Genomic DNA, 15,296 nt, shown 5'->3' on the forward strand with positions numbered 1-15,296 from the left:
CTGAATAAAAACTATATTAGGGTTACAACTTAATCATGGGAATACTTGGCTGGAAGACACAGAGTAGCTTTCTGTGTTCTCTGATTTAACTTTCTGCGATGACTGCATTATAAATAAACCAATATAGCAAGTACTTACAAGTGCTAACAAATTGCCTGATAACAATAACTCATCAGTAAAACTGATGAAGGCACTGTGACCTAAACACATCCTTGCTTTTTACCACTGCCACTAAAAAATTTAATTAAAATTTCATCGGGCATTTCATTTCATCTTGTTTGTAGCACACAAAGAAAATTATTTAGAAAGCGTTTAGAAAATCAACTCATCAGTAAAACCCCCTAATTGTAGCTGTCCTCTGCACCAGTAACTGTTGCTGTTCATGTATGGTTGAGGTGGTTTAGAAAGGTACCCTTTAGAAAGGTAGTTATCCTTAATTGCTTCAGAAAATTTGCAGCTGTATAATTGCATCATATGTTCAGTGCAAGCTATGTAAATTGCCCTGTATAAGCATATAGGAGGCTGATGTAGCTTATGGAGACTCCCCACCTGCCACAGTGATCTCATTTCACATACGGATGAGTCCTTTGAATCTACCCTGCTCACTATCACATACAAGCATTTAATAAGTCTGAAGGCAGATATAGTGGATGTGACTGTGTGCGGGAGATGATCCAGGATCACACCAGCATGCTGGTTGATGTCTGTGTGGTGTGTTGAAGTCTGTGTGGTGACCGTAACTCCACTTTACTCGTTAAGGAGATGAGGAGCATCTTGAGCTCTCCCAGGGCAACCAGGACGCAGCTGGTGTGGGCATGGTGCAGTGGCTGATTAGATAACAAGCGGAGTCATTAAAACAGCATTAACGTATTGACTAGGAAAGTGTGCTTGCAGATAGAAGGTGCTTTCCTCGTGGACAGTCAATAATGAACCGACTCAGTGTGGCTTGCTATCTATGACAGCTTATACATCAATACAAAATGTAGCTTGAAGCACTCTCAATGCAGAATATATTCTGGTTTTATAGAATCCAAATATCTAAGATTGTATGAGGTTAATTAATGCTTAAGTGCTCAGTCAGTACCCTGTAGGTGAAATAGGAATCAAACATGTGATAGATATTTCTTTTATGTGGTACAGTATACATTGTATACAAAAAACGTTTTTTCTGATTCACAAGGAAGGTTTGGAGAAAAATGAAAACATTCTAGAATGGTTGAAACCTGAGTGTACTCTGATGGACAAGTAGCCAAAAACCAGATTGCAGTAGGAGGATTTGATCATTCTGTTACCTGCTAATCTCTATATTTTTTGCTAGTCTGTGATATGTATGTATGGATTTTAGCTTGTTTTCTTGAAAGTCATTATGGGTAAAAGTGACTGCTAAATAAATATAAACTTACAATACTTTTGTGCAAGGTAGATATTTCCCATGCAAATCTAAAAATCTAAACATTCCTCTCATTTAATCTATACTTAGATGGTCTACCATGGTCTATTGTCACTAGATGGCACTCCAGTTCTCTTGCTCTTGGTTCATGATAATACTGTATTTTCATTTTATTTATTTATTGGCTGAACATGCAAAATATGTGCCTGTTTTTTGTTGCATAGCTAATTGTTTACTAAAGTCAATTTATTATTTATTTTTGAAACTTTGCTGTAAATATACCCAATATGATTCAATGCTATGGGTAACAGGCTAAAATTTACTTCTGATACTTTTTAGATAATGGAGAAAGAAGAGGCAATTATAGCAGGGCTATGAACACCTTTCTCCTAATTAAGAGAAAGAGGCTGACAGGTGGCATGACCATGTAAAACAATAACTCACTGTTAGTGGTCTGGCTAGCTAGCCATCATTAACTGTTCACAAATGGGATTGTGCTTTATATTTATTAATTAATTTATTTATGATGACAGAGTATTATTGTGTGGGTTTCATACATAAGAATATAATGAAAGGCTACAGTTAGCAGCTACAGCATTTGTCTACCATTGCAGCAAACTACACTCTAGGATACTAGCTACTTAGTTTATTAGTAAATTCATATTCCTCTAGCCACAGCACACGGCATGATTAAGGAGGCATGCAATTCCAGCAATGCATGCCTACAATTCATTTTCAAAGACTAGCTTGCACAGAGGAACAGCGCTGAACCCAGTGTAGAATGTTACCATGACAACACATCAGCCAGAGCAGCAATGTATGCCTATATAAGATGTTTTCAGTCTAGTTTTTGCTGAACTGTGCGTGTGTGATCTTGTACTATAATGTAAATGTACAGCTCAGAGATACACAATATATGAATTATATATTTTTTCTTTTAATACCTTACAAATACTTAGATACAGATTACTACCTAAATACATAGGTGCATATTATACATACATTGCATCCAATTCAAGCAGCCATCCTTTCGTTTTGTGTAAGCAATATTATACAAGGAACTATTTCTGTTATTTCATGCTACAAAACTGGTGGTGTGGTGCAGGACGCACTGGTGGATGATCAAAGGCCATCCTTGTCTTCACTGCAGGAACCTCTCTGTTCTTTCACAGCCACACACACACAAACACAGAGCCCACCCTTGAAGGGCCTTCTCTCTTTGCTGGGTGTGGAGGGTTTGTGAGAAGAAAGACAGGTCACTGATTAGACACCACTCTGTGTGAAGACAGCATGAAAACTCTGATGAGAACTGTATTATTTGACTCACATGCAGAGCACTAAGAAACAAAAATAGCTCAGTCCTGAAATGGTACCTGTCAGAGGAGAGGAAACCAACATCACTGTGTCCCTTGTAAGATTATTTTAGGTGTAAACAAATGATATTCTGGATGAACTTGTGATCTTGCCAAATTTTATTCGGAGAATTCCATCCAGCAAGAATCTTACATGCCTGGAGAGCAGGGGCATTGAGTGGTGAAAAAAAAAACCATAGATGAAAGAGTAAAGCTGAGGAAAATGGGTATAATCACATAGTGGGCTGACTTAAATGAAAACAAAAAGCAGCCAATAACAGAATAAACATCAGGAGTTATAGTCTGCTGAGTTCCTGACACCCTTCCAGTCAACCAGTCAGATTACTTTATGGCATTTTTAAACCTTGTGGTGAGCCTTCAGAACGTAAACCAAAATAATGTATTGTCTGTCCTCAAGAAGGAATATCAAGACAGCATGCAGGACTGTCTGACCTAAAGGAGTCAGATAGCCTTTAGGACTACTTATGAAAACAGGGAACAGGCATACTGGTCATGTCACCTCCGGTCATCACAATCCCAAATTAGGTCCCCTAACTCTTTTACCCTTGTCATATAAACCTTATCCAAAACAGACAGCCTGCTAAATAGAGAAGTGTGATTGATATAAGATCATTGTTTCCCAGTCTGTGAAGGGTCACGCTGTTTGGGCTTGGCGTACTACATCATAAATTGTTTGCCAGGTCACACTGACTAAATTTTACCCCTTACCTCCTTGACATCAGCAGGGCAGTCTGTGTTCTTCATTCGTTTCTATGGTTATGTTTCCAATGGAATTAAACTTGATTGCAGAATCAGAAGGAAATGTTAAGCTAAAAGCCGACCACATGTGCCATCAGCTTTACTCAAATAGGCAACCTGTGGTAGAAAAAATAAAAATGCTGGATGATAAAATAGTCATTTCCACCAGGTCACAGAGGTCACAGGTCCACTGATTAATTTTGATCCATTTCCCATATTTATGTGCTTGTCAGCAGGCACAGAAGGAGCACAGATGCAGTTGTTTCATATAATAGTTTTCTATGTGGCCTTTTGGTGGGTATTGCCAACTCAGTGTTAGAAATGTAAATTGATTATTCACCCACTGCTGGAGGCAAACAGGACTGCAGATTCAAGGCTGTTGCAGATGCTATAAAGGAATATTGCAAAACCCTGCACCAGCACCCCCCGGGGACCACAGGAGACAGAAATCTACAAACTCTCATATAATAGAACTTGATAGGCAGTCAATGCAGTGGTTCATTTTAAAAAACAGGAGGAGAGCGGAATAGGAGAGTAGCTGATCCCCATGTCCCAGTTCTGTCCACTTCCCCAGACCCCAGCAGGAGTGGCTGTGATGAGGCAGTAGAGAAAGGGGGGGGGGGGGTAGATACAGGGTAGAGAGGTTGAGTGACAAGGGGTAACAGATGGGGGGGGGGGGGACAAAGAGATGAGACAAGATCTGAGACAGGGCAGGGGTTAACTGAGGAGGTGTATGTCTGGAGTCTGATGGCAACTGTGTGTAAGTGGCCGGCCCTTTTGGCCCTGCTGTGCTGGGCACATCTCCAGGATCAGCCGCGGTGGCCTGCTGGGACTCGGGTGCTGATGAGGGCTGGCAGCCCCGGAAACACAAGCTGGATCCCTGCCTCCTTCTGGAGGCATCTCAAACTGACTCTCTATAAGAAAAGCTTCATACCGCCTGTCGTGTCTCATCTCACAGGTGCAGTAACTTTTCCACTTCTCTCACCAGGATCATTTCTCAGTGTTATTAAGATTCTCAGAGACCTTGTTTCTGTGCTGTTAAAAATATAATTAATACAACCTTCTCTGGCATTTTTAGAGTTATGCAGTCCTTAGTGTTCATGACCTTGTTAATGAGGCACAGTATATGTGTCCTGAATCCTTGATTTGATTGCAAAGGAGTGGATAATTTTGGTACTGTATTGATCCTTTACATCACAGAGCATTAGTAATTGGAGAAATACTGAGTTACTGCTTAGTGTCAGTCAAGAGTCTCTTGGTCTCTTTGGTTAGAGAAATGTTGAGCACATGATCACCTACATTTAATTAACGTTGTAACAACTGATTGAAACATGTCAAACAATGTAGGCAGCAATGTGGTATAGTGGTTAGGAACAGGGCTTTTAACCCAAAAGCTCCCAGTTTGATTCCTTCAGCCTGGGCAAAATACTCAACCTGAATTGCCTCAGTAAATATGCACCATATACAAATGGTGTAACACACTGAGATGCCAAGCCTCAAAGTGTCACTATGCATGCGAATATCACAAGACCACCGCAAATATGGTTCCAAAAATGCAAACATTGGGTGTTTAATCGGTGGGGGGTGGGATCAGGGGGGAATCCAAAAGGCAGGTCCAGTCCAAACACAGGTCAAAACACAATTCAGGTTCTCCACCAGGCAAGGTCAAACACTAATGTAGACTCTAGTTTACACACCACTTCTACTACTCACAACAGCAAATCCCCCCCACTCCCACACCTGGCACAAGAACTGCAAACTTGACAGTGTGTTTGTTTCTCAGTAGATAATACATCACACTGCATTCCTTCCCTAGCAGATATGAGGTGTTTTGAGTGTAGAGCATGGTTTTTCTTTAATGTCATTTCACCAGAGGCAGAGTACTGTTATAGGAAAGGGGCCAGATTTGATGTGTACAAATCTAAAATTCCAATACTAACATTGCACAAAAAAACAACTTCAAAAATGGAATTGCCTCCCATTGAAAATAAAGGAGGCTGAGATCATCAATATTAGAGGAAATCGATATGGTGGCTGAATAAATTGTGGTGTAGTTCAAGTGAAGTAACGTTTCTGTGGGAAAAAAAAAATTCTTTAGCCTTGATGTGCAGACAAGGCAGCCCACATCAGCTACAACTAATTCTTTTTTTTTTCTGACAACACACAAGGACAAGGACAGCTTGTTTTCATGAAAACCAATTCACCAAGTTTCCTTTTGCTATGTAATGATATTTAAGGTGCAACACTGCTATCTAGTGGCCCATAAGTGATTATGTTGGATTCTAGCTTTGTGGAGCAATACTGAACATTCTAAATCTGTGGCAATGATAGGTAACCTTTTCATCAATATGCAGAGGGACAAAATACATGCTTTACTAATTTTTATTGAAAGACCATACTGTACGTTTACTAAAAGGTTTATTTTTTAAATAAAACTATTTTTTTTATTTAGCAGGTTAGCAGGTTAATGTCTCAATGGTTAAATGAACGGCACTTCAGGGTTATGATTTTAATTCATCCATTGTTTTTCCTTTTACTGTAATGCAGTTATTTAATATGCGGACTCTGAATTGGGTCAGCAGGTTGAGTTGTAGTTCAAATTTAGCACCAGCAGAGGCAGTGTAGTCAATACTATGAAAGAAAAGTTCAGACTTGCCAAATAAATAAAGCTGCATGTGGTGGAAGTACTGAAGGAGCTTTCACCTCTTGTTTGTACAGAGTGAAGTGTATTATTAGTTCACTCACGTACAGAACATCGAGAAAAGCATTAACAGTTGCTCAACGTTGTACAGCTAACTATCTCAAGACTTAGAATCAATGTCATATGATGCAGTCATATGATAAAAAACTGACCAATTCATCAGTAAAAAAAAAGGACTAGATTAAGTGCAGACGAAAGGATTGGAAATTGTTGTCTATAAATACATTCAGACTCCTTACAAAGAGATAAGGATATTGAAACAGGGTCTCTGATTATAAGAGAAATATTTAACAGAACTGAGGAAGTATAAGTCTCTGACAGGATGCATGCTCAGTCATCCTGATAAGTCACATTGTATGGTATGGACTTTTTAAAACATTTGCCAACATTCCTCATTCTACAAAGAGTCATGTATTGTATTTGTATTAACAGTTACAAATACAAAATATATTTTATATATCACATTTGAACATTTCAAGTTATTCACAGGTTCTCACTTTATTATGTTTCCTACATTGACAAAGTCACCACCATAAGCCAATCAATTTGAAGGATTTATGCATATGATATTTTTGTCTAAAAATGACAATGAATTTAACACGCCTGTACTGTACCACACGTGGAAACATGTCTCTAAAACTTAATGTAATATTTAAAAATATGGCTGCCATAAGCCTTCGAATTTCGTGCTTTTGGTGATCATAAATATAATGTGTAGCAAACAAAACAACCTGTCGAATGTTTGGCTGGAATGGCCTGAAATTTGATCAACAACAACTCTGTATGTCAATATTCAAGATTAAATCAATCAGTAGGCCTTTGTTCTACCGGTGTGCAATTTGGTATGCAGCAAGAATCTCTCATAAAGAACACAATTCCACACAAAAAAATAAATATAGGATACACAAATGTCCTCCTCATGCTACCTGTTTGCTGTAATGACTGACTGCACGCATATTATTGTATTATTATTAATACTGTTGTTCCTGTTATTATTACTATTATTATTATTATTATTATTAGTCTACCACAGTTGTATCCAAGGTAATGTATATAGCTTAAATTATTGCAAATGATCCATTTAGAAGGCTGAATCTTTGAAGCAAGTCAGGTTAAGCACCTTGATCAAATGAAGAACAGTGCTGCACGTGGGACGTCGAACTGGCATCTCTGAATATTAACCCAGATCCCTGACCTAAGCTCACCTTGTCAAAACAGACATTTTGAACAAAAGTATTAATTCAGAAGAGCTACCATTCATAAAATGCATATTTCACTGCATGTGAGGGGAAGGAAGTAAAATACATTCAGTGCAGACAAGTACAGTTTTGCCATGAGGTCCTGAGGTGGTATGGGTGTCCGCCACAATGGTTCAGAGCTGGCTCTTGCACTTTGAGGAGCAGTCCTGAGCTGCACCAATGGGCAGCAGGTGCTTGTACTTGGGTGTGATGTTCACGTGGACAGATGAGGTGTAAAGGTCAAAGTTCACAATGCGGTGCAGGACTGAGCTCTCCTGTTGCAGCTCCTTGAAACTCTTCTCTGTGCTCAAGTTCACATCGCTTCGCCCTGATCTGTCCATTTTTGATGGATACAGCCCATCACCTGAACATGAGAGAAATACGTATACATGTACCTTCACACGTGTGGACATTCAAAAAGAACTCAATGTCACCTGACCCACCAGCTGACTGCAAGGTTCTACCAGCTGCCCATTCAGAGGTTCTTGGTTTTATACTGAGTAGTGAGGACATCAGCGGCACATGGTTAGAAAGTATGTGTTTACCATTTTCAGTTAGGATTATATTTGGTTGAAAATACATATTTATTATTAAAGCTTTTCCATCATTGTTATAGCAATACACAATAAGAAACTTGCCAGACACCAGATCGATCACTGCTGTACTAGAAGAAATCTTCTCATAAAATGAGTCAGAAGACTGATTTTGTGCAGTACCTGGTAGAAGGGATATGTAACAGTCAGCAGAGACCAGTCGTACTGGCAGCCACTGTTCACATCCCTCCAGGGCTCTAATCCTGGCAAAATTGTGCAGGTCCTGCAGCTGCGGGAATTGACACATTCGGCCAAGATCGTAGAACTGCGGTGGTGCTATCCAGAGTTCCCGGGCCTGGTAGCGCTGCAGGACCTCAGAGGGAGTGGACCACTGTGGGGACAGAGGCAAGTAAAGACTTTGAACAAGGACTTTCCCCTTTTCTGATTGGACGATTCAAAAGACATGATCCTGAGATGACTACAGAACGCAGTGGGAAAACTTGCCTACATATGTGCTTATAGATTTGGAACTGATTGGGAGGCTAAAACATTTCTGCATTGTACAATAATGCTACATGTCAGGAGCATGCTGAGAAAATATATCCCGCAGGATTCAGAGACATTATCTTCTATCTTGACCTTTAGTTTTTCAAAATCTTCTGCATTTGAAAAACTTTTTTGTTTTAGAACACCCAAACACAGTGTACCTGAGGGAATGGCAGTGACATTAAACATCCCACAGAACATACTGTATTCCCATTACTAACAACAACCTGCACATGATAAACTTTGTTCTGTATTTGAGACATTTCAAGTTCAACTACATAGTTCACAAAGGTTTAATTATTTTTTTTACTAACGTACAGACAGTTGTTTTGTGTTTTTTGTTTCGTTTAATCAAATAAAAGTTGCGGAATGGTTTTAAAGCGACTGTGTATATTTAGACTATAATAGATAACATTCAATATTTTCGAAAGCAGGTTTCAAACAACTTAGTAATTGCATCATATTTGAACACCTTATTGCAAACTAGAAAGCTCATCACCTTAAAATGTACAATTTCCTTTTCGTCTTGAACGGTATGTGGAGTCTCCTGCAAGCAGCAAATGAAAAAGGCGGTGTCGTACCTCCTCTCTTTACCATAGACGCCTGTGGGGGTCAGCCAGTTGCCCCACTCGTGCATTGCCCATATGTTGGGTATGCAGTCAAGTTCTTTACACATACGAATAAAATTAAAAGGGTTCTCAATTACCAGGGACCTCCACTTAGCAAGTTCACGCGTGTCCCACAATTCGGTTATCCTCGTAAGGGAAGGTGGAATGTTGCTGTCTCCACTTTGATTCAAACTATTAACAATACTATGCTCTTCATTTTTAGGTACAACCAGTAGTACACCTGACTCTTCGAATGTCTCCCTCACGGCACAGATCCTGAAGGCAACTTCCCCTGGTATGGGAGAACCTAGTTTTACTCGGTCCGTCGCAAATATAGGCGGTCTAGTCTCTGGAGACTGTTTGACAACCCCTAAACCAAAATTCGGCGAGTGCCGGAAGGACTGAAAAGTCTCAAGCCAATCGCTGGAAAAATCCGAGCAGTCCGCCAATCCACCAGGAAAAACATAAGCATTAGGCATAAACCCGCTTTTACCACTTCGCTTCAGCAACAACACCTCATAGTCAAAAACAGACTTGTGTGGTAGTTCCGACTTGGAGCAGCTTAAAGGTGAAGGGACTTTACTTCTTTTCAAACTGTCAACAGCAGGTCTACACCTCGTCCCAGCAGTTAAAATCACTGTCGCCGCCTCCTTCCAGTGCTTCAGTGCTGTATTCATTTTAATGTTCTGTTTAGCTATACATATTATGCAATTTTTATGTTGCCGATGTGTTTCCTTCCCTTCATAACCTATCCTGATCGTTTCTCTTCTGACAGTTCAATCAGACGGAAATGTCAAGGGCATTGCAGGAAGTGCTCTCTCTGGCAGTCTGTGCATGAAGTGCGCCATCTACTGACGTGGCTGTATAAGGACGACGAAACCCCCGTGAAATACTCGTATTTCCCAAATACAGTCCTGTCTTGAAGCAGTAGTGTATCGTCGCCTCTGTATTAAAACATATCGCTATTGTTGGCCCATACAAAATAATGACAGCAGTATTAATGCAGTATCGCGGAATGGGTTGCAAGGCTGCTAGCGAAATTGATACAGGGATTGGGGAAAATATTTTATTTGCCAAAGACCGAGGCCATATAAATTAAGACGTTCAGAATGCACTGTAAATATGGTCATACATTGTTAATCTCAACACTTTTCGTTGATCTAAAATAATACATGCTAGCATTTCTTTTGGTCTAAGACAATTTCAGCATTTGACATGCTGAAATTAGTTACTACTTAGTTACTTGGCATCTTTTCACTTTATAATGAATATAAGAAGACCACAAGGTGCATCAGACAAACTATGTAAAATGACAATTTCCTTTGTGATATTTTCATAATTGAATTTGTTCAATCATGGCCCACACAGTTTTCAGTTTGGTTAGTTTTAGATTCTTTATGTATATTTCTTATACATATTTTCTTATACAAATTTTATGTCTATTTTTTCATAGTTTCATCAGATATTCCTCGCCACTACAATTAAACTTTTTTTAATTTTTATTATTGTATTGTTTGTGCTGTAATAACACTTTGTTTGTAGCTACCTGTGACTCATGGTTAGAGAGTTGTTAATAATAAAATATGAGATAAGAGAGATAAAATATGAGAGAGTCTTGTTGTTGTCTTAAAATATAACCACATATTAGATAGTACTATGGTTATTTTTAATATCGTGCATATCTTCCTACCTTACAAATTATGCACATGTAGTGATTATTTGTGCTGTAATTTTTTGTTGTCTACAATGACACATTTCCCTTCTAAGATGGTAGCCAAGTCAGTCAACTGTTTGTGTGTTAGAACGTAAAGTCTGAGTTTTGCATGATATTTTAAGTCATTTGGGCCTGGATGGGTGGTGCTTGCCAGGAACAACATCTTCTCTTCAGTTTTGGGATCTCTGGATGATACATCTTTATTAGATGATATTGGATTGCCACAGAACTGTAACTCTGGACTGCTTTGAGGCCTAGGCCTAACTTTGGTCTGCTTTGAGGCCTAGGCCTGTCTGGAGTCTACCTGCTCTAGTATAGCACCTAAGGGGGACAGAGCAGCACCCTGTGGATCGGACAGTGCACACGGACAGTGGATAACTGTGGACCCTGGGTGAGGTGGAAAGATTGTGTTTTTCTGGTCTGCAGATCTGACCTTTCCCACTGTTCAGTTTGAGGCCCAATACTACTACCTGTCTTCTTCTGTCTTCAGCAAAAAAGGTATTTAAGTTTTTTAAGGCATCATGTACTTTTTTATATTCCTGATACTTATTCAGTGCGACCCTGGTTTAAATTAGCTAATTGGGTACAACAGGAAGAGTGAATTCACCCTTTTATGCTCCAGACAACTCTCAACCTCCTCAACAAGAATTTTTGAGTCATATCATCAGTCAATCATTCCACTTCATCAACTGAAGATTTACTATTCTCAAGTGCAAGTAAACGAGATCCTGTATCTTCAGAATCTAATGACATTAAATGACTGTTTTATTGCATCACAGGACTGTTTCTCGCAGCTTGTAGGTAACAGCAGTTCTGATAAATCATTTCCTGTCAAGCTAAAAGTACGATGTATGGCTATGATTTTATTGATGCTGTCTGGAAATGTTCAGCCCAATCCTGGACCTACTACCACTATGCAATGTTTACCTACTCCCTCAGACTTCAAACATAGAACAGGCCTTGGTTTTATACATTTAAATGTTGGAAGTCTTGTCACCAAAATGGATTTGATCAAGATCTGGGCAAACACAACAAATGCTGAAATAATGGTTCTGTCTGAAACTTGGCTTAAGAAATCAGTAACTTATGATTTAATTTTTATCAATGCTTACAAAATCTATAGAACCGATCGGGTAGGTAAAGGAGGTGGGGTTGCCATATATGTCAAATCCAAGCTTATTAGCTCTGTAATTCTGTCAATTACTAAAGATAAACAGTTTGAGATCCTGGTCATCAAAGTGGGTGTATCAAAGGATTCTCATATCACTGTGGTTGGCTGTTATAGACCTCTGTCTGCCTCAAAGGATGCTCAGATCTATTTCAGATAATTTACATGAATTAAATTATTCTGAATTCATCTTCATGGATGATCAGAATTGGGACTGGCTTTTAGGGACCTCAGATTGTTTTAAAGAATTGTGTGATTCCATAAACCTTGTGCAACTAATTAATGCACCAACAAGGCCAAATCCTAAAGCACAAAATAAATCTACCCCGCTTGACTTAATTATAACAAATACATCTCATAAATACACTTCAATTGGCATATTTTGCAATGATGTCAGTGACCATTGTGCAATTGCTTGTGTCAGGAATACAAAAATCCCCAAGGTTAAACCCTGTTTCATTTTTAAGAGATATTTTAAAAGTTTTGAAGAGCAGGCTTTCCTGCACAATTTGCATTCCAGTGATCTTAACAGATCTTAACAGAGAGATTCCGGATGTTGAACTGGCATGGGAATATTTTCACTCAATCTTCTTGTCTATTTCTAATAAACATGTTCCCATGAAGAAGTTTAGGATCAGCGGTAGGGATAAGCCCTGGTTCTCGGACAGTCTTTCGGAGCTAATTCGTTTAAGAAATAAATCATGGGAATAAGCTACATTTTCAAACTCCTCTGCTGATTGGACTATGTTTAGAACCCTGAGGAACAAGTACACCTTAATGATAAGAAAATGCAAATCAGAGTTTTAGGTTCAGTTGCAGAGAACCTAAATAACCCCTTAAAATTTTGGAAACAAGTTAAATCCTTGTCAGGTACACATGTTGCCTCAAGTGTTCCTGAGCATATTGTGGTTGGCTCAGTTGAAATAAAGGACAAAGATGCCATGGTTAGTCAGTTTAATAAACAATTTATTCATGCTGGATCTATACCTGACAGCTTAAATGTAAATACATCTGTCCCATGTTATGCCACTACTGCAACTGATGGAAATCTGGATTTATTTGATTTTAAACCTATTTCTGTTGCTCAAGTCTGTAAAGCTTTGAAAGACATTAATCCCAAAAAGTCTGCAGGTCCAGACAATCAAGATCCTTATCTCTTAAAGATTGCAGCAGATATTATTGCTGAGCCTATTACTCATATTTTTAATTTGAGTCTTCTGTCCAACTCCATACCTAAAAGTTGGAAAGCTGCCTTTGTTCTCCCCTTGCTCAAAGGTGGAGACCCCTCAGTGTTAAACAACTACCGTCCAATCTCCAGACTCTCAGTATTGGCTAAGATCCTTGAATCCCAGGTAAACTTGCCGTTAAAACAGTTTTTACTTGATAATAACATTTTAAGTGATTTCCAATCTGGTTTTAGAACTGGTTACAGTACAATTACTGCTGCTATGGTGGTGACAAATGATTTCATTGGCGCCCTGGACAGAAAACAGCATTGTGCTGCCTTATTTGTGGATTTATCTAAGGCGTTTGATTCAGTGTATCATGAATTGCTGCTGAACAAACTTAGGAATGTTGGTTTTGGTCCCAAGGCTGTTAAATGGTTTAGAAATTAAGTTCAAGTTCAAGTTCAAGTTTATTTGTCATGTGCATACAAGTATAGAGTACCATAAGCATAACATAACATGAAATAAAATGTGCCCTGGCGTTCTCTCAGCCCAATATCAATAAATAACAATAAATACCAATAAAAGTACAAAAAAAAAGAATAAAACCATAGATCAGACCTCAGCCCTCCTTCTAACTGAACTGTTGTTCAGGAGCCTTATTGCCTGAGGGTAAAAACTGTCCCTGAAATTATTTTGTAGATCGAACCCAGTGTGTCTTTGCAGAGGGCTACAAATCTGATTTTCTTGAGATAACCAAAGGTGTCCCCCAGGGTTCCATTCTGGGACCTATTTTGTTTTCTATTTTTATAAATGACTTGGGTAAGGACATTCAAGCAAAAATACACCTCTATGCTGATCATACACTGTCATTTATACGCATGCTCCCTCCATAGCACAGGTGGTACAAGAGCTTCAGACTGCATTACAGTCATTACAGACTGCTCTGCTTAGTTTAAAATTGGTTCTAAATATTCAGAAAACAAAGTTCATGGTCCTCTCAAAAGCTCGCTTGCAGTTGCTTGATGATTTTAGCATTTTCACGTCCAATGGTAAATCCATTGAAACGGTGCCCTCTTAGGTATATGGATAGATGACAAGCTTTTATTTAATGTACATATTGCTTATCTAGTTAGGAAGCTCAAAGTGAAGATTGGCTTTTATTTTAGAAATAAATCCTGTTTTACTTTTAATGCTAAGAAACAACTTGTGGAAGCTACTTTTCTGCCTGTGATCAATTATGGTGATATATTGTATATGCATGCAGCCTCCTCCATTTTACAGAGCCTTGATTCAGTATACCATGCATCAATACATTTTATTACAAATGCACAGTCTCTCACTCACCATTGCATTCTTTATGATTTGGTGGGCTGGACATCACTAACCACTCACAGACAACAACACTGGTTTATTTTTATCTATAAAGCAATACTGGGTAAACTTCCAGCTTACCTCTGTACCCTTCTCTGTCCCAGTTCGGGTAGTTACCAACTACACTCTTCCAGGTGGTTGCTTTTTAATGTACCCCGGGTTTTGACAGATCTGGGGAAAACTGCATTTTCTTACCATGCACCTTGGACATGGAATAATCTACAGAAAGATTTAAAATTGGATACATTTATATCCATTGATAAATTTAAGTCGATCATAAAGAATGTGATGAATGAGACATGTTGTTGCTTTTCTTAAGAGGCCACTGAGTTTAAATACCTGTTTGTTGTGGATTTTTGTATATTATGTTGTATAGATCGTATTGTTGTAGGCCTATATGTTGTATTTTTAATGTGTTGTGAGTCTGTACGGCTGCTGTCTTGACCAGGTCTCTCTTGTTAAAGAGATTTTTGATCTGAATGGGACTTCCTGGTAAAATAAATAAATAAAATATGCTTCCCCTGACGATTCCGGCAAAATAGTTTCACAGGATGGTAACTCTAACTATTCTGCTCTCCGTGGTTTGTTGAAATGGTTGCAAAATTTCAAGAAGTTGGCAACATCAACTTTGAATACATCTACGGACTGGTACTAGAAATTCACTTCAGCTGTAAATACTTCATCTGGAAGCTGGAATTTGTGGAATGGAAATGGAAATGCTACAATGGAATTTGGGCCTAAATCTGT

The 15,296-nt window shown here is 38.8% G+C and overlaps 1 protein-coding gene across 1 annotated transcript; it reads right to left on the minus strand.

Moving 5' to 3' along the window:
* Nucleotides 1–6,700: 6,700 nt before the first annotated feature.
* On the minus strand, nucleotides 6,701–9,894 carry nudt19 (nudix (nucleoside diphosphate linked moiety X)-type motif 19). The gene is made up of 3 exons (XM_036535472.1): nucleotides 9,019–9,894; nucleotides 8,157–8,364; nucleotides 6,701–7,804 (listed from the first exon to the last, which is right to left on the minus strand). The coding sequence occupies exons 1-3, from the start codon at nucleotides 9,802–9,804 to the stop codon at nucleotides 7,575–7,577; spliced, it is 1,224 nt and encodes a 407-aa protein (XP_036391365.1). The 5' UTR covers nucleotides 9,805–9,894; the 3' UTR covers nucleotides 6,701–7,574.
* Between the last annotated feature and the right edge of the window lie 5,402 nt (nucleotides 9,895–15,296).

The sequence above is a fragment of the Megalops cyprinoides genome, chromosome 8, assembly GCF_013368585.1.
Source record: "Megalops cyprinoides isolate fMegCyp1 chromosome 8, fMegCyp1.pri, whole genome shotgun sequence".
Taxonomy (NCBI): Eukaryota; Metazoa; Chordata; class Actinopteri; order Elopiformes; family Megalopidae; genus Megalops; species Megalops cyprinoides.

Excerpts from the sequence above, each read along its gene's own strand:
- nudt19 (XM_036535472.1), bottom strand. The coding sequence starts at position 9,804 with ATGAATACAGCACTGAAGCACTGGAAGGAGGCGGCGACAGTGATTTTA. Across the intron at positions 8,365-9,018 it reads AGGAAATTGTACATTTTAAG|TGGTCCACTCCCTCTGAGGT; the intron begins GTGATGAGCTTT and ends CTGTCCCCACAG. Across the intron at positions 7,805-8,156 it reads TTACATATCCCTTCTACCAG|GTGATGGGCTGTATCCATCA; the intron begins GTACTGCACAAA and ends TCTCATGTTCAG.